This window comes from Martes martes (genome assembly GCF_963455335.1).
Source record: "Martes martes genome assembly, chromosome: 5".
NCBI lineage: Eukaryota > Metazoa > Chordata > Mammalia > Carnivora > Mustelidae > Martes > Martes martes.
Genome location: NC_137892.1, coordinates 71232416 through 71256511, shown reverse-complemented (window position 1 = coordinate 71256511; position 24096 = coordinate 71232416). Strand labels below are relative to the sequence as shown.

The 24096-nt window shown below is 38.7% G+C and overlaps 1 protein-coding gene across 2 annotated transcripts in view; it reads left to right on the top strand.

Annotated features, from left to right (window-relative positions):
• MAST4 (microtubule associated serine/threonine kinase family member 4) overlaps positions 1 to 24096 on the top strand; it is a 170003-nt gene that overhangs the window by 94161 nt on the left and 51746 nt on the right. For both annotated transcript variants that reach the window (XM_080805051.1, XM_080805052.1), the window contains exons 4-9: positions 3339 to 3417; positions 9813 to 9970; positions 12243 to 12318; positions 14207 to 14416; positions 19917 to 20018; positions 22368 to 22500. In XM_080805051.1, coding sequence (XP_080661177.1) covers positions 3339 to 3417; positions 9813 to 9970; positions 12243 to 12318; positions 14207 to 14416; positions 19917 to 20018; positions 22368 to 22500 — 758 coding nt within the window. The remainder of the gene's footprint in view (positions 1 to 3338; positions 3418 to 9812; positions 9971 to 12242; positions 12319 to 14206; positions 14417 to 19916; positions 20019 to 22367; positions 22501 to 24096) is intronic.

Here is a 24096-nt window from a genome sequence, read left to right as displayed (position 1 = left end):
TCCATTCTGGTGTGCATTTTTGAGACTTTAAGAAGTAATATCATTCTGAGACTCTCACATGTTGTTATTTTGTATATTTAGTCCAACAGAGAAGAGATTGCCCTGTTTTTAAAATTATTCTTGAGTGAAGGGATAAATATCAGGCTTATTAATGTTTTCTTATCTTAATTATACCATTATGTGGGGGGGGGTGTGTGTATACACATATACCTTACATATACCAGTATGTTATAATACGCTCCCCAGTAGACATTCCCTGTAGTGGAATAGTTTAATTTCAGACTGGAAAAAAGGATGGCACTCACTTGCTATCTAATACATCCATAAGAGTAAAATTATCAAGCTAATATTTTACTAATGAGTTTAAAAGGATGAAAATGAGCATTATAGCATAATAAGTTTCATCAGGAGCAAAGAAGCATATTTTTACTTTCCTAAGAACTGTGATACAGATTTACAGTCTGATAACAGAATTAACATTTTTTTCTTTGGCTTAAGATGGAGGCAATAACATTGCTCTGCCATTCCCAAAAGTTGTTGGAGTTGACCCATTACATACTGCTTTTACTTACATTGGAAACGCAGAGCCCTGACTGCATTCAGTGGGTGTTTCCTAGTGGCCTCATTGTTCCTTACCAGGGTAAATCTCAGGATGTATTTCCACAAGTAAATTACTAGAACAGACTTAGCTGCTGAGTTCAGGTCATTGGACACTGGTTGAGCACCTGGCATAGTTCAACTTGTTCCAGTATCAATCAGAATATAAAAGATGTCGTGCCAGGTGACTGTTACAACTAAACAAATCAATCTTCTTCCTCTTTCTACAATTATAAGAGCCAGGTTGATACTGGGACTTTCCACCTTTTCTTTGTTATATACAGTATTAATATGAATTTTTTCAGTAGTGTTGAAATGATGTTTTTTTGCAAAGTCTTTTGTATTCTGTGTTCCCATCAGATGTTTTTCTCTTCGTTCTTTCTCACTTAGTTTAACACTGAGAGATTTCCACCCCACCCCACCCCCCAAAAAATCACTTCAGAAAAGCCTTATTGCTTTGGCTGCAATGTAGTCTGTCTTCCAATAATATTTTATTGGTAGCTTCTGCAAAGAAAAGACAACATTGTTAGCAGGATCTAAATTGCACTTGTGTGATAGCTTTCTTGAAAAAAAGGGCGTGCTCTCTCTTAAGTACAGTATATAGCATATATAATAACTTCTGATGTGCGGTCGTCATGGTAATGAAAATGCAATGGTCCTTTGTGCTCCATTTGAGTAAATAGACACCAAGAACTTGGGGAACTTCATGAGACATAAATTATTTCTGGTCCATGGCTGCACTTTCTTGTTTAAACATCTTTTAGTTGGGTGTTTTCTAGAAAGCGAATGTAATTTATGTTCCAAAACTAATAAGAATGTGTTTTTCCTTGGAATTGTTCATTCACGTGAAATATATTCATTGATACCTGAGGGAAAGGAGAGTTAATGAATCACAAAACAAAGTCACAATGGGGGAAATCGTGCCTGCGTTCTTTCTAGAGACTAGTTTCTGATAATTGCTATTAAATGGACTGAATAATCCTTTTAAAAATCATATCCTCCACCCTTTTTTTTTTTACTTCTAAAAATTGGAGGTGTTTAAAATGTACAGTACAGCATGGATTTTTAAGTCTTCAATAAGTAGCCAAATAAAATAAAACTAACCTGTGTCCATTTAATTGATGTCTTTAGAAACATGTTCTTGTAATTATTTTATCCATAAACTTTAACATTTTTAATTGTTTAAAAATATTTTTAAAGAACATATGACTTAATTGTTCCCATTCCTTATATCTGGCATATTTACAAATATTTTGTTTTGCTTCTTTTTTAAAAAAACAAACTTGATCCAATTGTACTCCAATCATGGTCACAGAAATGACAGGTAAATTTTACTCACATTTTAACATTGTAGTATTTCTGTGATTTGTCCACTTGAATTTCTCCATTTTGTCTTTGTGGACCATTTGCATTTATTGGAGGCAACATCCAAGGTAGCCTGTGATTATATTTTCCCTTGACTGTAATTTAGTCTCAAATATCAGGTTTTTTACATAAACATCTAATTGTGACATTGTGACATTTCTCAAATTCAAGTCTAATGCTGTTGAATCCCCTGACCTCAACTTCCTGTGAATGTGTCTGTGGTAAATTTGGCCCCCCCTTCTCTCTCACATAGTAAATGAGTACAGTTGTAAATTATAAGAAGTCTATATAGGATAGACTAAATCTAAAGAATGCAGTATAGGCCTTTATAATGTGTGTTTTTCCTGTTTTTCCCTTGGCAAATGCGCATATATTTGTTTTCACAGGGGTATATGATGTTGAAGTCACAGTCTTAACTTAAAACAGGATAAATAATAAAGTAATGACTCTGGAACACCCGAGAGTTCAGAAAGTTTGCTTTCTGGTCCCTGCAACAGTATTGTCTCTATTATTTTATTCAGTCATCTGAGACCCTTGTAAAGACCCTAACTCATAACCAGAATCTACCCTGGAAGCTACCCTTTGACCATTTGGAGAGAAAATCGCTCTCTTCAAGGACTCCTGACAGTTTTGCCTCTATGACTGGAGCAGACACTCATACTCATCTCATTATGTTCTGTGACTAGTGGAGAATTTTCTTTCTGCCCCTGCTTCCCGGGCTGGAGCGGGGCTACCTACTCACAACCCTGCAAGGGACTTTTTTTGTAACACTTGAAGCCAGGTCCTGTCAGAAGATAGTAAGTCTTAGAGATTCTGGTAAGGTCAGTCACTATTTTAGTGTGAAAGTTTTTTGCTACTTAAGACTTGAACCAGCCCTGAGCCCCACTAATCCCCTCTCTAGGTGTGAGGAGGAGGACAGTTCCCTTGAAAATAAGTGGAGAGTTTTTAGGATGTAATCAAAGTCCCCACAGGCTCTTAGACCTTGCTGGAATTCAGGCCCTTCCAGAGACCCATGACCTCAGTGATCAGCCTCCAGACACAACTATTTTTTCCTCCTCCCTTTCTGTTTTTATTCATTTGAATCTGCTGAGTCTGACCATTGTAATTATCCCCAGTATTCATTTTGTCAAAGTGTGTTAGTGAGAGATCAATAATATGGATCAACCCATTCACTTTCTACTTGTTTGGCTGTATCGATTCAGTTTAAATAAAAGTCAACCTGCTGTATAATGTTTGTTTACTCTGGCCCGTGCTGAACATTTCCACATCTTCACTGACTGTATTTGTATCATTTGACTAAAAATGCTCGGTTTCCCTGGGGTCCCCCTGTAACAGTGCTCCAACGTTGGCCAAAGCTAATCTCCCTCTCTCAATAGGACTGATGGACGCCGCTGGTCCTTGGCTTCTCTCCCCTCCTCTGGCTATGGGACAAACACGCCCAGCTCCACAGTCTCTGTAAGTACCGAACTGTTCTCCTCTTCCTCACAATCACATGGCTCTCTAGCACAGCACGTGTTTTCTCTGGGTGTTTCCTGGTAGGAAGGAGGAGATAAATTTGGCATGTCTGTCACTCTGAATAGGTTCCTCATCACATGAGGAGCTGACAGATGTAAAAAGGACATACTCTGCTGCAAGCTTTTAAACTATGGTGCATAAATTGAGTTAAGTCCCAGGATTACAAGTTTGGAGGAGATTGGGAGCTTTTGTTTTAATACCATTTGGTGTGGTTGGGGGGGTGCTGGGGGGGGGGGAATGCAATCTGGTTTTATTGCTTTGGTTCCACACCAGTGATATCAGTACTGAAAACACCATTAAACTTTGATGGCCCGGGTCTTTTTTTTTCCTCTTGTGTGGCTTAGATGCAGGGATTTTTTGTTTGTTTGTTTTTGCTGTTTTGTTTCTTTGGTTTTTTTCCTTCAAATAAAAAAAAAATAGCAAGCCTTAAATCTGTACCTCCTAGGTAAGACATTTTTTTTAAGGAGAGATTAAAAGAATTTCATAGTAAGTTAAGACAAAGAGACAAAATGAAGCCATGGAAATAGGATAAAGAAAGAAGGATGCTCTTGCCCCAGACTGTAACATTTCAACACAAGCTCTAGCAACGAATGGAAACAATTCAGTAAGTTTAGATAGATGCTTTCTCAGTTTAAATTAGTGGCGTTGTGGGGTATCTGTCTCTGCAGAGCTTCGGAAGCTGGAGGTCATTTAGAAACCCCAGGTCTGTTGTAGGTGTTCAATACACACCTAATGGAATGGCCCGAATGCCCTTGGACAAGCCAGGAATGTGGACCTGATGATTTTAGATTTCCTTCTGGTCCATTTCCATCTTCATTTTGTGAAAGTTTGTGGTTTATTGTGTAGGGTTATTCATCCATTGTTTCACTGGGCGGGTGCTGCTGGTTTTTCACAGGCCCCAGCTTGTGCTAAGCACGTACATTCAGCATGTACTTATATTGAAAAGACATTACAGCTGGGGTGCCTGGACAGCCCTGTAGCTTAAGCGTCCGACTCTTGATTTCGGCTCAGGTCATGATCTCAGGATCTCAGGGTTGTGGGATCGAGCCCCTATTGGGGCTGCTGGAGATTCTCTTTCTCCTCCCACCCACCCCACCTCTACCCCTGCTACCTTGCTCCCTCTCTCTCAAATAAATGCTTTTTTAAAAAAAGAAAGGACACTATCATTGTTTATAAACTAACTGGTATCATTGCTGCCTTACATTATGTGTTTCCAGAATTCCAGATGCAGTATAATGTGAATTTTCTGGAGCACTTTAATACTGCCTTATTAAAATTCATTGGATTATTTTTTACCATCTCTCTGGTATTTTATTGAGGAGAGGTAATTTATTTTCTTATCCTCTATTCCATTTAGTTTGGTATGTGAATTTATTATCCAATTCGATAATTTTGGTGAAGCGTCCTGACAGCCTTGAGTCATTTCAATGACACAGAAACCTCCCACCTGGAGAGGATGCTTCAGACTCATGGATGGTTTCAGTGGATAAAACTGTCACTAAAAAACAGTGAAGCCACCCTGGGCTGCTGTGTCCAGAGCCATTACTGGTCATTTGTTGATTTTAGATGTTGAAAATATGGGTAACTCCAGTGTGAAATGGATGCTAAAACTGAATGAAAAGAAAAGCAAGGGTAACTTTCTGAAATTTGAGTATTGTTCTTCTGCAGACTTTCAGAGAAGTCTCTTGTCTCCAGATTCTTGTTCATTTCTGCTCTATGACCTTGCTTCGCCCTTCAGTCAAGTTTTAGTGTCATATGGATACAGTAATATGACTGTTGCAAGAAAAATAGGGGAGAGTACAAGATCTTTCCATCTCTAACTATTAAATCATACACCACTTAAAAAAGCCAGTCTCTCATATGGTACAATCAGACCTCATTTGGTACAAATAATTTTAAAAGCCAGTATAGAAATATTTATTATGTGCTAGACATTAGCCTGACTACTTCCAGTGTGACATAGTAGTCTTGTTTAATCCCAGCAACACACTGTCTTGTGCAATTGCTACCGTTCTCTTCCTTTTATTTACCAGAAATGTAAGACACAGGGAACAATGCACTGAGGGGCTTTGACCAACCCCTTCCTTTCTCGAAGATACAGTCAGATCTAGACTCCAGGCTCTTGGCTCTTTTTAAGGAATTTACATGGTATTTCTTAAAATAAATATTTTAATTAATAAACATAACCTGGCCATCTGGCACAATGAATTATCACCATCCTTGACTTCCATATGTGTCTAAGGAAGAAGCCCCCTGAGACCGCATTTAGTCACACACACACACACATTGCTGTGTTTCTAACCAACAGCTGCTGACCAGCGTTAAGATAGCTTTTAGTTTTTCTCTTAACTGTTTATTAAAGAAGATGGTACATACAATTGTTGACCTCATGTTCCTACTTTTTCCTTCAAAATAAAATTTTCTTTCAAGATTTTATTTATTTATCTGACAGGGGGAGAGAGAGAAGGAGAGCAGAAGCAGGCAGAGTGGCAGGCAGAAGCTGACTCCCCACCGAGCAGGGAGCCAATGCAGGGCTCCATCCCAGGACCCTGGGATCATGACCGGAGCTAAAGGCAGACACTTAACCAACTGAGCCATCCAGGCGCCTCTAAAATTTTAGCTTTCAAATTACTTTGTGCCAAAAGATGCAAAGAACTGTTAAGTGTGTGAAGTGTAGATGCTTCACATATAAAAAGTTCAGTTATCTATTCTCCCTATTGATTGTTGATAAATATAATGAGTGAAATTTGAAAAGCTACTTTTCATTTCTTTCAGGGTTTTTGGGTTCTTGTCCTTTACATAGTGGGGCAAAATTTGCCCCAAACTGTTTAGAAGTTACATTTTTTTTCTTTTCTTTCTTTTTTTAAAAGATATATTATATTTTATTTTTAAGCTCATCACTATGTCCACTGTGGAACTTGAACTCTTGACCCTGAAATCAAGAGTCACATGTTCCATTGACTAAGCCAGCCAGACTCCCCTCATTTTCTTCTTTTCTAAATCTATCTGAGGCACTCTCCGGTTTTCATTTTGTGGGTTAACTGTTAGTCATGAAGCCAATCAAAATGCATTTTAGTTATTTTTTAAAAGTAAACATACAGAACACAAAATTACAAACACTTGGAACATACAACTTAAGTTTGGCAGGTAATTGTGTTGTTTGCTGAATTCCAGCACTACCGCTATTGAAATGTAAACATCACATCTTTATCCTTTGGATATATGGCAACTGTACCATTGGCAAGTGTTAAAAATGCTGTATTCTAACTTTGAAAAGATTTGGTCATAGGAAGTTAATCAGTCCCTCCAGAAAATATTTGGTTTTGCAACTTCTTTCAACTCCAGATTTTTCCATTAAAATTAATCAGTGGGGAACTTTTCCAAGATAATACTGCGGTCGTAATTTTTAATTTCAAAATAAGTAATATGGAACTGCAGCAGGAGGAGGACATTCCCCCATATTTCTTAACAGATTAATTATTTTCTGCTGAGGAAATGGAAATATAAATACCTATACATATGTGAGGTATGACTATAAAATGATACTACATTTAATAAGTAGGAAATTATGCATTCATGTGAGTATTGTCTATTGCAAAATGGTTATCTGGAGAGATTAAATGATATCATTATTCAGAACAGTTTTGGGAAAGTCTTGTACAGCTTTTTTATGTAACTCTCTACTCTATGGATGTGGGTTTGATTTATGATGCTATCAAAAGTCATGTGTAGACCAGTTGGGTGAGGAGACCTGACACCACACATAGAGAATATGCTAGAAGTGTAAAGTAATCAGACACAGTTTATCGGAAACTCCCAGACCAATTACTGAAGCTCTCCTCCAAGTGGGACTCCCAGGATGCCTTGACCAGTGGAGGTGGTTTGAAGTATGGTGTGTGGTCTTAGGGCAAGCCTGCACCTCTGTGTCTTGTCCCTCTCACTGGCTTCAAAAGTTCTCCACTGAGCGAGTCGCTGATCTTTGCTAAAATCTAACCTTGAATTTTTCAATTGTCCAATATCATTTCCCTTTTGGGGCCCCATTTTCCTGGCCTACAGTTGTCCCCAATGCCATAAACCCATCCTTTGTCCCTTGAATAGGTTATCACCCTCCTCCCATTTGTACCTTGCTTGTTCCAACTGAGATGAAGGAGGCTCTCTCCCCAGAGGAGTCCTTGCCTCCTTGCTTCTTTACTAGTGTTAAGGTTGGAACATTTAACACCACTGCATCATTCATTTTGCCTTATTCCCTATCGCTAAACCTGGGGCACATTCCTTATGCGGTTTTGTTCTGTGGCTGCATATGTGGTAGAACCACAGAATTTTCGACACTTGCTAACGTTTTGTTACATTTGCTAGGGTTGTTTTTTAAAATAAATTGTTATCTTGTTTAATAAATGTTAAAGGTACAAGTAAAACGCTGCCCCCACCCCAGTGCCCTTCTGCTCCTTCCCTCCAGAGAGGGAACTTACCCTTCGAAGTCGCTTGCTGTCATTTCCATGTCACTGCAGGCCTCTGATACTTTACGTGAAACTCTAGAGCCCAGTGTATTTGGGAATTAATTTTCATATTTTAGAAAGGTAACGGGATCCCTGTACTTTCCCTGACAGCCCAGCAGCACCTGGGCCAGTGGCTCACAATCAAATATATCAATATTTCTACAGAAGCCTGAATCAACATTCCCACTAAGTGAATTGAATGCATATTTTAAATAGCTTTCCATGAGCTCAGTTGATGCTGGGCTATCAGAAGGGATTCCTGTAGTCTTAGGAATAAACTTCAGGGTTTTAGGGTTTTGCAGTCCTGGATGCAGAACTGTGGACATTGATTTTCCTCTGAGACCTACATACAGATTCTTACTTACATTTTCTTATTAGCTAATTTCCTTATCTTCACTTTGATCATTAAGGCTTCTCTCCTGCTTACGGTGATTTTATTATTCTTTTCCTGATTGCTTGAGTTGACTTATTGTGTTTTATTTGTTTTGGGGTTTTTTTCCCAGCAAAAAGTGTTTAAGGCTGTGCTTATACTCCTCTGAATAGAGATTTGGTTTAACTCATAAGTTTTTCCAGTAGCGTTTTCATTTTTATGGCTTATAAAACAATCTCATTACATTGTAAAAATTCCTCTTTGTCTCTGTATGGACTTATAAGGTGTTTTATAATTTCAAGGTATGAGGGTATTTTTAAGCTTTAGTCATTAATTTCTAGTGTTACTGCATTGTGATACTTCAGTGTTTATGAAGTGCATTTATTGTTAAACTAATGACAGCTTTAAAAAAAAACTGTTAAAACTGAGATTTCGGATGAGTGTTAACTTTACAAATTTGCTTATTCTAATCATGTTTCTCTTGCTCAAAAATTTCTCAGTCTCTTTTGTTAGAATTGCTTATAGAGTTTACCTCCCAGTAAAAACAAAAAGAAAAGTCTATCTGCTTTATAGTTCTATTTCTCAGTTTGATTAAAAACAGTGTTATTTAGTTACTCACTTTTTCTATGTTACCTTTCTCTAAGTATGAAGTGACAGTTTTCAGAAAGCAAATCTATACACAAGAAATTAAAAAAACCACCACTGCAGCTGCTTTAACAAAGGAGAAGAGGGGAGGGGATATATGCTATGGTGAGTGCTGTGAATTGTGGAAGACTGATGAATCACAGACCTGTACTTCTGAAGCAAATAATACATTATATGTTAATAAAAAGAGAAAGAGAGAGAGAGAGAGAGAAGAAGGAGCCTTAGCCAAAGGAAAAAAGGAAGAAAAAAATTCCAAATTTTAAAACAATGGCATTAGTGAGAAAAGTATCTTCATCTCTTCCCCTTTTCACCCAAGGCACATATCAATGTATCGACAGACAGCATGCCTTGTAAAGGAAGATCTCATTATGTTATTTATGATCACACATCATAAAAGTCATTTTATGTTACTCACCGGAAAGCCACAGTATTTAATTGTGAGCAGTGGTCCAAGCAAGGGTACCATACTCAGTTGAGAACTAATCTGTCATTTCATGCACCCAGATTGTCCAGGTATCACTTTCTTGCCTTGGCTTTGAACAAGTCCTCCCCATTTTCAGAGCCTGGATTTTCTGCAAGAGAGGAAACTGTCTTTTGGGAAATGGTCATGTAGACAAATGAGATGAAATATGGAAGGCATTTTGACCTCACAGAGAAAGCAGTAAGGGTATACATTTAGACACTAATTATTATAATTATAATGTGGAAGGGAAACTATAAAATGGTGATGTCACCCAGGTTCACTGCTTTGATTGTGAATTCACTTGAGTTTGAATTCACTTTCTCACATGGTCCTCTAACCTCCCTGTGGTTTTTTGTTGTAGTCCTCCTCTTCCTCCCAGGAGAAGCTGCATCAGTTACCCTACCAACCAACGCCAGATGAATTGCACTTCCTGTCGAAACATTTTTGTACTACCGAAAGCATTGCCACAGAAAACAGATGCAGGAACACGCCTATGCGCCCCCGTTCCCGAAGTCTGAGGTAGGTGGACCTGATTGAAAAGTGTTACTTAATTGGATTATCTGTTTTTAACCATTTCGAGGGAAGTCGATTGTTCCTCTAATTCATCTATGTGTGAATTGATTTGTGTACTACCCCAAATATTGTGTGATTTTTCCAATCTCTGCATCATATTGGTAATTACCACTGAAAGGCATCTTACTGTTTTTCTTCATTTTTTCCTATTTTTTTAAAAGATATTATTTATTTTTTTGACAGGGACACAGCAAGAGGGGAACATAAGCAGGGGGCATGGGAGAGGGAGAACCAGGCTCTCCGCTGAGCAGGGAACCCAATTTGGGTCTAGATCCCAGAGTCTAGATCCCAGGACCCTGAGATCATGACCTGAGCCAAAGGCAGATGCTTAATGACTGAGCCACCCAGGTGGCCCTCTGTTTTTCTTTTAATTTCTCTCAATTTGTAAATTGGGATAGTAGCAATAATCATGATGGACTAAAGGGACCTCCTGTAAAACCTTCTTGCATTGGAAATTTCAATCTAATTGTGGTATAGGAGCACTTAGTGTTCTTATTTTAAGATGAGTAAGCTTGGCTAAAAAGGAAAGACAGCAAAAAAAAAAAAAAAAAGATTTTCCTTCAGATTCCACATTATAAAAGTTCATCTATATTTTTCATCTTTCTTCCCTTCATGAGTTTTTACTTTTTCCAAGCTTATGAATAAATTATTAGGAATTTATGTCCCTTCAATTTTGACATTGAGTAGGGCCAGAAATATATAGTAGATTGATGTGTTTTACAGGTTTTTGTTGTTTTTGGTTTTTGTTTTTTTTTAGGATGTAGACTCTAAAACAGATTTGTGTTCAGGTTGTTTATTAGGGGGTGCTTAGGATTTATCCCATGTGAGGAAGGCCAGCAAGCTGACTTGAGCAGAAAGAACTCTAGATGCCACACAGCTGACACCACAGGGAGCTCTGGGTATGGCATGACCATCAGAGTTATCCCTGTCTGCCAAATGGCCCTTACTTTTTATCCCTACCTCAGTTGCTGAGTGCGGTACCCTGGGAAGGACTTGGCCTGGGTGAGGTGACTGCAGCTGAGGCCATCTTTGAAGGGACTGGTGGCTGATGGCTTCTGCAGTCCCTACCGCTGGGGCAGCAGGTCCTTCTCTGCAGAATGATCAAGGCAGTCCATGTCCACAGTATGAATCTTGAAGCTGTAGAATTGGTATACTTTCCTGTTGAAGATTTTACTGTAAAAATAGTTTGTCAGGTGTTCAGTTGAATATCAAAGTTTACTGATAAGGGTTTTCCCCTTTGTACTTCTTTTTTTTTTTTTTTTTTTTTTTAAGTAAACTCTATACCCGAACATGAGGCTCAAACTCATGACCCCAAGCCCAAGAGTCTCATGCTCTACTGACTGAGCCAGCCAGGTGCCCCTGGCTGGGATATTATTTAGGATAATAAACTGATAGTTAATGTACACACATTGAATGATTTGGCAACGTGTTGTTATTTTGAGTTAGGGAATAAAAGGTCAATGTTATGAATTCATTTAGGGACATTGTGTTTTACCACATGAGTGCCCATTTTATGGTTTTATGAAAGGAGTTCCTTGGGTATCTAGTACAGGCTATATTCTCCCAGAAAGGTAAACACCGTCCTCACTGAGGTTGCCCAACTCTGTAACACTAGGAAGAAACGTAAACCTGCTATTGAAAGGAAGAAGAGCACACAACAGTTCCATGCCTCTGTTTCATATTGTACGTAATGCTGACTTCAGCACCCCAGAGAGATCTTTGCGAGGCTAGAAAATGGATTTCAGTGGCGACACCTGTGCCGTGGAAGACCGTCAGACCTCTTCAGTGGCACGTGGCAGAGCGCAGGTGTCGGAAAAAAGTGTGAAATTGCACTGTTCAGTGTGTCCTCGATGTTGCTGTTTGGAACAATCTTATTTCGTTTTATATTGCAATTCATTAATTGGTTTCCAGAACAATAGAAATGCATTCTACATACAGAATATAATCTCAATTTAAGAATGTTTCTGAACTCCTTTATATTGTAGCTCTCATTATTTTGTGGCATTCCATTTCTAGAGCTTCCTTTTTGAATCCTGTTCAGGGTGTCACTGTGGGTATTTATGTATGTACTAATGACTGATTTTGTAGTTTATTACCTAATATTCTTTTCTTGCAAAGGTTGTATAGTACTTTGATCCAACCAGTTGTTTATAAATAAAAAGCTTATTTTCATTTCATGCTGAGGCAAGTTTCAAAGGGTAATTTGCTTTGCTTGCAGCCCTGGACGTTCTCCTGCCTGCTGTGACCATGAAATAATTATGATGAACCATGTCTACAAAGAGAGGTTCCCAAAGGTAATGAACTGAATTGAAGATGCCTAGCATCTAAACCAACAGGCAAAATGGGTGTAGCGTCCATAAGGTGGTTTGTTATGGGAAGGCATGGGCCAATCCCGTAGTAATGAGATAGACCTGTATAGAACAGCACCACAGCTTCTAAGAAAGGTAAAAATTACTGAACAATTTTTCTTTAAATGGCTGAGCACTAGCCACACACTCTGTGTGCTGAACTCCCTCTAAAGCAAATCCTGCTGGTTGCCCGATCCACTGGGTGGGCCTGGTGGGGTGCCACAGGGAGAGGGAGCCTCTGCACCCACGTGCTCCCCTGCCCATGGTCTGGAGAGTGGTATGTGATGAACGTATTTTTTTCTTAAAAAACAAAACAACCCCCCAAAACCTCATTTTTCTTTTCTGTGACTTCCTATGTCTTCAGCAATTATATGTCTAACCCTATTAATTTAGAAGGGAAGGTGCAATTGCAATGTTCCCCAATAGAATGGCAAAGGGAATTCACACTGAGCCCAAAAAGACTTGCTGAAGAGTTGCTGACAGATGCCCCAGCTGCGGAAAGCTGCTGTTTGAAGCTCCCCGTCCCTGGCTTGCACGACCTTTCCCCTAGTGCTCCTGCACAGTCAGGAGAAGACAACCTCTCCATTGTGTTCCTGTTCCTCCCCAGCTACTCATGTAGCCCTAGGCAAGAAAACGAAAGGAAATCTCTGGTTTCATAAATCACAAGTAGAATACTTATTATTTGTAATGAACCCAACATTGATGTCATTGATTAAAGCCGTCTTAGCTATTAATTACCTGTCCCTTGTCACCAGGGAAATAGGTCCCGACTCTTCATAGTCAGTGCTTTTAGAGAGGAGCAGGAGGCAGAGGGCACCCCTCTCTGCATAGACAATTAATATAACCAGGGGATACTGATTAGACACTAGGGCATCACAGAAAATGAAATCAAAGTTGCAAAGGAAATTTTTGATAGATGTACCCAAGGAATCTCCTTGGCCTTTTGTACAAGATGTAGGTTTTTGAGAGAAGGGTAAGGATGTTCCTGGTGCATTTAAACCTACTGAACAAAATGTCTCTTGGCCCACCCTGTGGAATTCCAGCAACAGTACTGAGTTTTGAATAGGTAAAAATTTAACTGGATATTGTTGAACATCCATGTGAAAGAAAGAGCCCAAGATTTAAAATGAAAATATAACAATGCACAGTATTATTTGGCTTATTTGAAGAAGCTGACATAGACCATTTTATATTTGATAGGATAGAAAAAAAATCATTATCACCCTTGGATAGTCAGTTTCCCTTTACTTCACATCTTTCTTCCATGAGATAAGGCTGCTGTTGCTGCTTTGGGAAAAAAAAAAAAAAAGAATTTAAATGAGCATTAGGTGTTATATCCAACTGATAAATCACTGAATTCTACCTCTGAACCTAACATACAGTATTTAATAATTGAATTTAAATATATTTTTTTAAAAAACAGACTATTTTTTAGAGCAGTTTTAGGTTCACAGTGCAGTTGAACTGAAAGTACCAAGAATTGCCATATACCCCCGACCATGCCCCCCCAACACCCTCCCCATTCCAGCACAGCCATCCAAATACCCTCCCCCCATGAATATCCCCCATCAGAGTGGTCCGTTTGTTAACAATCGATGAACCTGCCTTGACACATCATAATCACCCCAAGTCCATAGTTAACATTTAAGGTTCACACCTGGCCGTGTGTTCTGTGGGTTTTGACAAATATATAGATATTGTGTATACACCATTAGTTTTGAGAAATCTGCTTCATAATTTGTGGAGGTATCTGAAAATGCTAGATAAATATGATGATTGTTTGTATGTGTATTTTGTCGTATTTCATCTGTGTGTGCACGTCTTCTCTAACTAGGCTACGGCTCAGATGGAAGAACGTCTGAAGGAAATTATCACCAGCTACTCCCCTGACCACGTTCTTCCTCTAGCAGATGGAGTGCTTAGTTTCACTCACCACCAGATTATTGAACTGGCTCGAGATTGCTTGGATAAATCCCACCAGGGTCTCATCACCTCACGATACTTCCTTGAATTACAGCACAAATTAGATAAATTGCTACAGGAGGTATGAACCACATACCATGTAAAGTTTTCTGATTCGTTTTGCTTTTCCCCTGAAAAAAGAGAAATTTCACGAGTGCATTTGCTTACACGTTTTAACCGTAAGATAGATTTCATATTCAGAGGGAAGCGAAGAAGAAGAAAAAACTGATTGCTACTTGCTATAAATTGATTGTCGTCGTCATTTATAGTAATAGAAAGTTAATGTAATAACCTTTATAGGAACCTCGGGATCCAACCATCTATGGCTCTGGGATAAGTGGATTGGGAAGGATTTTGAGCCAGTGATTTTTCCCCCTACCCCCAACCATAAAGTTATAAATTGCCTGAGTGCATGTGTGTTATTTGAGGATGCTATCTAGTCCTAATATCTGAAAAAGCTAAATGGAAAACGGCTGGCTTCTTCCAGGCCTGTGTCCTATTAATTGACCTGCACATGGTATTGGGTAGTAAATGGTAACTTATATTTTCATTAGTGTCAGTTCCTCTTCTAACAAAATATCCAATTTCCAAAAGACAGATAAACACAGGGCCTGCCTGAGCCTAACCCTTGAATGCTTAGCTCCCGATAACACCCAGGACAGGAAGAAATGTGTATGGTAGAATGCAATTAGTGTATATATTGCTCTACTAACTGAAATTGATCAGCTACAACCTATAAGTAAAACCTGTTTAGCCTATATATTCGGGTATATTTCTCTACCTCATAGGGCAAAGGCTATGCCCGTGTCAGCATGATTGTACGTGGTTTTCTCTAAGCATAAATACGTAAATAATTGCGTGGACCTGAAGGAAAATACTAGCATCCTAGTTTTCTGGAAATTCATCTGTCTTTGCCCCGACTGAGTTTAGTTCTGGTGAGATCTCTCTCGGACCGGCAGCCACTATTTTTCTTTTCTTTCGCATCCCAACATCCCAACAGAGTTTTCTGTACTCTGTTCCCATTACTCATATTTCAGCCTATCGTGGTCCATTAAGGCTGTGTTTCTCACCATATTTTAGGGCTGGTAAATACGTTGTTTTTGGGTTTTGGCGTTCATTTCCAATTTTTCTTGCACCTATTCTGCATATTAAAATGAAAATAAATTTATAGGAAAAGGATCATGCATTTGGATGTATAAGCAATGTAAAAATATAAGAGCTGCTAAGTGCTTACTCTCAATAATTTTACTCACGTCATCGCAGACTGATGGCTCAGGGACTGCCTGCAGCATAGGCTATAGTGGCCGTGTGGGCAGGGATTTTGTCTGTTTTGGGCATCTAGAATAATGTCTAACTCATAGGAGAACGCTTGTGGAATGAATGGCTTCTGACCTCCTCTCACTGAACTCACTGAAGTCCATTCTCCTCCTTACTGTCCTATCCACCACACATTTTCTCAGAGCAGCCTGTTTAACTGAATATTATTTGATTTAGCAATACTAAAGTTTTCCCTTTCTCTCTTGCTAACCCCTCCCCCTCCTTTCAAGATGTTCTTATTCTTGGTACCTCTGTCTCTTCTCTGCTTCGTCCAAGGGCTCTTCTAACTTGTGTTTTCTAGAAGTTAGCTTTCCCATATCTGATTGGTGGCCCACAGCTCCTCCCCTCTGGAGATATCTTGTTGGCTATCTTAAAGACCCATGAACTCTAATGGCTTCCATTCTGGATCTCAGATCAGCAGCTCTCTCTTAGATTTCAAATTCATGTGTCTGCCTGGCTGCTGAGTATCTCTCCACCAAGGCGGTAATCCTAACCCCCACACTCTTGCTCCTATGAGGCTATAAGAAGATCTAGCTAAGAGTCTTCAGTGGCTCCATTTCACCCACAAGTAAAAACCCTAACATGGCCCGTTGAGCACAATGCATTTTGTAATGATCTGTTTTGGGGTTTCACTTAAACAGCATGAGAGGGCTCTTTGAAAGGAGGGGGAGCTCAGAGGGAGAAGCAGAGTCCCTGCTGAGCAGGGAGCCCGACGCGGGACTCAATCCCAAGACCCTAAAATCATGACTTGAGTTGAAGACAGACCCTTAACCAACTGAACCACCCAGGCACCCCCAAATAGTGCATTTTTTTACAGAAGAAGCGGATAAGAGAGTATCTGTTTAGTCAGCCTCTGTGAGATACTCCTGTAATTCCACATATATGTCCCAGAATATTACTAAAATTACTAGTTCAGTCCTGCGTTTTTCATTCCTTCAGAGGCTTTCTCTGAAAAGGATAGAATATGGCCAGAGTGATTTGCTTTGAAATCTGCCCCCAGTGGGGTTCCTGGATGGCTCAGTCAGTTAGCCATCCAACTATTGATTTCAGCTCAGGTCCTGATCTTGGGGTTGTGGGATCAGCCCCACACTGGGCTCTGCACTCAGCATGGAGTCTGCTTGTCGGTCTCCTTCTGCCCCTCCTTCCTGCTCATACTCTCTCTTTCTTTCTCTGTATCTCTAAAACAAATAAATAAAATCCTTCACCCCCCACCACACATACACACACTGAATTTTATTTCTGTTTAAGAGACCTGGCAGATTGTTTCATGGCAGTTATTAAAAAAAATTCATAGATTTTAAAAATCATGTGAATGTACCATATAAGAGACAAAAATTGTTGATTTTGAGGTTGCCTGGGTGGCTCAGTTGGTTAAGCATCCAACTCCTGATTTCAGCTCAGGTCATGATCTCAGGGTCCTACACTTGATCTTAGCCAAAAGGCCGAGAAGCGATCATGATCTCGGGGTCCTGAGATGAAGCCCTGTGTTGGGCTCCACGCTGGGCTCCAAGCAGGTTGGGAGCCTGCTTAAGATTCTTTCTCCCTCTCCCTGCCCCTCGCGTGCTCTCTCTCTCTTTCTCAAAAAAAGTAATTAATTAGTTAATTAATTAATTGTTGGTTTTTAGGAAAATTTGTCTTTTCAGCAGAGAAGCATGTATATTTGTGGTATGAAGAGCAAGTTTGGGTTATGAATAGGAATTTCTTATTTATCTTCACAGATAAACATTTCCTTCAGTCAGTCCTTGTGGGAAAATTCAAACAGTCTTCAGAATCACATTAACAGTATCCTTCCAGGGTTTGGAGCTAAACAGTCACAGGGGAACTTCTGCCTTTTAGATGGAGTCTTATTGTGGGAATTGCCTTTGCCTTCCCCAGGATGCAATTGTTGTCACTTCCCAGCTGTGGCATTGTGTGCCTGCAGGGTATCTCCTGGCCACTTTCCCCATTGTCAGTTTTTTGCAGACCTAGGCAGGGTCCCCCTGCGGCTTTGAACAGCTTGATTTAACTGATGTCTTTTTAGAGTCCCCAGGTCTAGGTCAATTCCAGATGAATGCTTTTATGTCTCCCTGTGTTTTCTCTCTTAGGTGCATTTGCCGAAGAAAATACTATACATAGGAAACTATAACCTACTCAAATATGGGTCTCAGTATTTTTTATAGCAGCCAACACTTACAATACAAACACAGGGTATCCATTAGTGTTGGCGCTTGCTGTTGGCAGCCTGGAAACTCTCTCTCTTCTCGTGCTAACTGTGTGATTTTGTTTGGTGTTGTCTTAACAAAACTCCTTTCCCAATACTGTTAGTAGATAAAATGTTGTTTGAGTTAACATTACCCATTGTGTGTTTTGGCCTTAGTTACAGCTGATAATTCTTATAAGTAAGAAGTAGGAATGAACTGATTATTTTTACAGTTTTTAAAATGGAATTTGTGTAATCTAAACTAACTAAAGATTTTTTAAGATACAGAGTTCTTTTTTCTCTTTGAAGACCTCAGCAAAACACATTCAGGCTTTTTAGATTTTCTTTATATTCCTGAATTTGTAAAGCAGTAATTAGTACAGTAAGAGGAAATTCTGTATGCCAGAATTGGCATTGTCAATCATGAAGTTAGGTGGCTTTTTTGTTTCATCTGTAAGATTTTCTGTTTAGTTTTGATTAAGAAGAAGCTATAAAGAAAGCATATAACCATGTTTCTTGGCATTCGTTATCTCTTCCAAAGTCTCTCTTTGGTGTAAAACAAAAATTGGGAAGAAAACCTAAGGCAGTTTAAATATTATGTATAACTCCTTATACATGTTTTAACATCCCAACTGATTGCTAGGACCTGTAGTTGTTGCTACAAGTTGGTTTTCTTTGAATGCATTCTGTTCCACAGTTATTCACCAGCGGTCATTTTCCCCTGTGTTTTTTTTTCTTCGATATGTTGGCTCTTTTGCTTTAGTCTGTATATGTTTCCTGTACCTACATTTTGGAAAGTTGCCTTTGATTTGATGGCTTAAAATTCGTAGACCTGTTACCACTAAGTTTAATCATTTTTCACAGATTTAGTCTGCCACTTCTTTTCATGAGAGGGTTGGTTCTTAGAATAAAGCACCTTCAGGAATGATTTTAAATATTTATTAGTATGTCTGTGAAATTATGTTCTATTGTACCAGCATCTTCTCGATGTGTGTTTTTTTAGTCCTTAGAGGAAAGTGAATCATAACAATTTAAAAATTATGACAGCCTTAAAGAGAGTCGGCATAAAAGTTTACATGTTAAAACTTGTACAACTTTGGTTTTATGACTGCCTTGATGCAGATTTACCTCATTTCTTCAAGAAAATATCATTGAAAATTTAAATGATTCAAACTGAGTTTTATTCTCAGGATATTTTTTGTGCTGGATGAGGCAGCATGTAACATAAAATTTAAAAAGATGGAAAGTCGGTTAAATTTTACTGAGTTGAGTGCCTAGGTATTATTTATTCAATATATGAAACCAAATTCGTATGTGTGTGTCTGAGTATAAATGTTATCCCCCTAACATTTGAAGTAAGCAATGCACACTTCTTACACATTATAACAATAGTGAATTTATAGGCTAATTGTGGTACACGTGTAAAATCTATTTCATAACATAAATATGTTAAATGCTGACAATAACAAAAGCACACTTTCACTATATTAGCCATTTCATACTTCATTTTGTGACATCTGGCAAATCAAGGCTCCTTATCTGCCCCTCACTCCACGTGTACCATGGACTTAATGTGTCATAATCTGTTAATCTCTCTATCATTCATGGTTCACATTGAGAGTTTCAATGTTTGATTTTTTTTTTAATTTTTTTTTTTTATTTGACAGAGAGAGAAATCACAAGTAGGCAGAGAGGCAGGCAGATAGGAAGGGAGAAGCAGGCTCCCTGCTGAGCAGAGAGCCCGATGTGGGGCTCGATCCAAGGACCCTGGGATCATGACCTGAGCCGAAGGCAGAGGCTTAACCCACTGAGCCACCCAGGTGCCCCTCAATGTTTGATTTTTAACACAGAATGAATCAACGTTTTATAGATGAAATTTAGCTAATAGAGCCATTTTGTAGATAAAGAAGTTTAATGGTGTCCATTTGTGAAGCGATAATGTTTGCTTATCAATCCTTGAAAAGTATTTTCTAAATCACTTAATTTTCAAATATTTGCAATTATCTAGTTAATGTACTTGGCTGATTTTCTTTTCCATTTAGTAGAGCAACTCTGTCTCACCTTTCTTTTCGTTGCTTTCTCACAGGCTCATGATCGTTCAGAAAGTGGAGAATTGGCATTTATTAAACAACTAGTTCGAAAGATCCTAATTGTTATTGCCCGCCCAGCTCGGTTATTGGAGTGCCTGGTAAGTTGCCCCTAGAGGGAACTCCATTATTTATTGTTAACTGTGGGAAAGGAGTGACCATCAGAAACTTCCAGTTTCATTTGGCTTCAAAGACCAGAGTTAAATGGAAAGAGTCCACAGGAGCTACAACTTGTGAATGTTTATGAGCACATCCCCATGTGATTTTGTTTTCTGGTTTTAAGTAAAAATTCTAGGACTTGTGCTGTATTGAATGATAATCATATCACATTCTGTTCAAAGTGGAAATATCATCATGAACTAATGGGCTTAATCTTATCTCAGCACCATTACTGTGTGACAGCTCATTTAAAACACTTGCTGGGCCTCACTTTTTGGAGTTGGCAAGATGCAGAGAGAGGGTTTATCATAACCTGCAGTTACTAGTATTTGTTCTTAAAATGTGGCACGTTAGAAACAGATGCTCGGCAGCAACCCACTTGGGAGAGTATAGTAGCGTCCCATATAGACTGGAAGAAGAGAAACTTTCAGAGATGAGTTCATTTTGTCCATTATATTGTCCTTGGTCATTTTCCTACTTTAAAATTTTTGTTTCATGTAATTTTGGCTGAAATTTCAGTCCACACTGTGAACAAATATGAAGCTTTGAAGATAAGACTAGTTTTAAGGGGCTTAACATAGTATCAGCCCTCACTTTTAAGTTCTGCTAGCCATTGAAGTATTGGTAACACTCCACGCAGTATGGCTTTTCAGAATTATACATTCACACGTATACATATAGGGTGGTATTGCTAGGGTTTTGACCTTATTTTGATTAACATGCATAGTTTTTTGTAATAGTGAAATGTTCACAAGCCCCATAAATATATACCAATGCATAGTGAGTCATGGGAGAGGGGAAATCTTGAGGAAACAGGGAGGGGCATGGTGGAGTAGGTGTTTCCATCAATGGCCAGGACCCTTAGAACCACAGATTCAAAAGCACCATTTGGCATTGTCTCTGGAAGGATAAAGGGGAACAAATACTCTGGGAGAACCGTGTGACTGGCAAATGCAGGCAAAAGGAAGTCTCATTTTGTACTACGTCTCCCATTGTACTTTTTTTGAATTATGCACCACATGCTTGTACTTCCTGCATTTGTTTCATTTGGGGAAAAAATAGCATTTAACATTAAAACTTGTTTCTCTGGACAGCCACAGATATGCTAATAGAAGATCTTGCCTTAAAAGAGGAAATGAATTTTTTCAGTAATCCCTCCTCACCAGAAGTGAAAAAGTAAAAGTATAACCACTCAGGGATAGAAACAGGTGAACTTAAGAGTAGAATTGAAAATGTTACTGTTCTCAGCACTATTAAAGCTCAAATGAAACTGGAGCTTTCGAGTTTGAAGGGCTGGTTTCCAACCAGTGGTCTTAGGCCTGCTGTTTCAGGCCTGCGCTTTGTATCATTGTAGGTTTCTAAAAAGGGTGCTGAGTGTATACGTTGGTTTTGACTTGCCTCCATTTGCAGCGAGATTTTTTTTACATGGCCTTTAGAAACCCTTGAGTGATTCTTAGGTGAAATGCTGATATTTTAAAGTTGTCTAGTTGGGGTATTAATCAAAATGGGAAACATCTTGAGGGGATAAAATCTAGGAAATTTAACTAAAAATAGCCTCTGTGGTTTAAATCTACAAACATAATTGTATACAACAAGTAAACCCATGACATCCATTTAGAGTGATGGAACCCTAAAGATTTTTATTCATCCTAGAAGTAGCAACCAAAGAGAATAAAATACATAGACAAAATGTGCTACCAAATTTTAAAAATAGACACAGGTAATAGCATTAGTTTTGTAATTTTGTCTTTCTTAATCTTCACATTCTATGAATATTAACTTAATTTTAGAACATACTGATAAAAAGTGGTAATTTTGATATTTAAAAAAAATACTTTTGCACCCTTTTGTACTAATGGAATTTCCTGCAAAACCTTTGAGAATGTGGATTCTAGCATTACTCCTTTTGAGGCTGTTTATGCAAAGAGAGAAACTGAATCTTCTGGATGAGATTTTGGATTTAAAAATTTTACTTAAAAAAGCATTTGAATTTTAGACATGTTCATTTTCAATAAGATAGCAGTAGGATATCTTCAGGGTTGCATTATAAGGAAATTGGAAGTGGTTCCTCTATGAGTTACCAAGGACATGCATGCATTGCCTTAGAATATGAAAGGCTTCAAATATGAAATAAGAATTGTGTACTTTTTAAAAGTCATTTGCTTCCTTCCTGCATAAATAACCCGCAACTGTGTATATTGAGCAAATTTTATTGTGAGAGGAATTTATGTAATAAAACCTCAGAGAATTTTGGCTCAAATAAGTATACATCTGTGTTTGTCTTCTGCTAGGAATTTGATCCTGAAGAATTTTACTACCTATTGGAAGCAGCAGAAGGCCATGCAAAAGAAGGACAGGGTATTAAAACCGACATTCCCAGGTACATCATTAGCCAGCTGGGGCTCAATAAGGATCCTTTGGAAGGTACGTACCTTGGTTGGGCTGGCCTTTCACTTGACTGCGCACTATGACTTCAGACAAGTACTTAGCAAGTCTTTACTTTTTCCACATGATTTAGCTCTGTCTGTTGAAAAGTACAAATTTGGGGAGCCAGTTGTGCTTTGAAGAAAGAAAGCAACCCTTCACTATGGGGTTCACAACGCGCTACATTGAGTCCCAAAGAGTGGGTGAACCTGACCCATTTTGTGTTCTACCTAGAGTGTGGGGCTAGGCCTTGAAATCCCAGAGGCCTGTCAGCCTGACAATGCCACAGCGTCCTGAGAGGGTTCAGATTACAGCCTTCTCTGAGTATTTTTTCTCTTGCGAAGCTCGGTAGGGTTCTTCTCAAGTGTACTTTTAATTTTGAAGATGTTGCTAAAGAAATTAATTATAATTAATTTAAAAGTGACATTTAAAGTAATTGGGGAGTAATGCAACTGATGATAGATTTAGATGAGGCACAGTGTTGGTAGGTAACAAAAAATTGTGAAAAATGATAATATACAGGAAGGCCGGTGGGGGGAAAATGTTTCTGAAAGCTTATAGGTCTAATGTTAATAAATACACAGAAGACTAAGCACCTTGTTAGTGGTTTTTTAAAAATCTAATACCAGTAAACTACTCCTCTGCCCCCAACCCTTTCCTGCTCTCTATTATTTGGATTAGCCTTTAAAACACTTAAGTTACATACCGCCTAGAAAGAGTCAAAAGCAATCAAAGACTCCTTCATTCGAAATCCTCTTCCTGGTTCATAAAATTGAATTTGCAAACAGCGTTTATCTTGCTAAATTGTTTGTAATGATGGTAACTGTTGGCACAGATATTTTCCCATCTAAAGCCGGGGAACCTGCTGCTCTCTGCCCTGCTCTCCTGTTTCCCCCGCTTTGTTTGCTCTTACGGCCATCTGATCTTTGCTTCCAGTGAAATGATGCATGCATTCCTGGGAGATAATGCCAGATAAATTTATATTGTCCTGAAAGCAATACCACATCAGATTCATCACTTATCAGAGGCTGGTGGCTGCTTTTCCTGAAAAGTTCCCTGGGGAGAGATTTTTTCCCCATGGCTTTTAAATTACCATCTTTACCTTTTTGAATCATGAGTCTTCAGAAATGGTTTAAATCAATGAAATAAAAAGGGCAGATGTTTAATGGTATTTAGATGAGTTTTAAAAATCTCTTCAGGCATTGCAAAACGATGCCTTAGCTTCCTGCTTCAAAAGCTGACTCCTGGTTCCATTCCATTACTACTCACTGCTTGCAAATAATATGTATTTCCCAGATAATAGTTATTTAGCAGAAATCCTATTTAAAACAGCCATCTTTTAATTTGTTTTTTTTTTTATGAAAATAATTGGAGTGGGGAGGCTGTCAAAGTATGTTAGAGTGACTGTTCACGCTGGTAGAGTTGAGGTTGGTTCAGCACCTGAACTGTAGAGCGAGTGGGCTCTTTGCAGTTTTCTTAACCCGGCAGTAAAGATCACTGTGGGCTGAACTTTGGTAGGTGAATTGTCTGAGGCCCATTTATGTGCCTTTATAGAGGCTCTAAAAAAAAAAATCTTAATAGTGATCTTGGACAAGT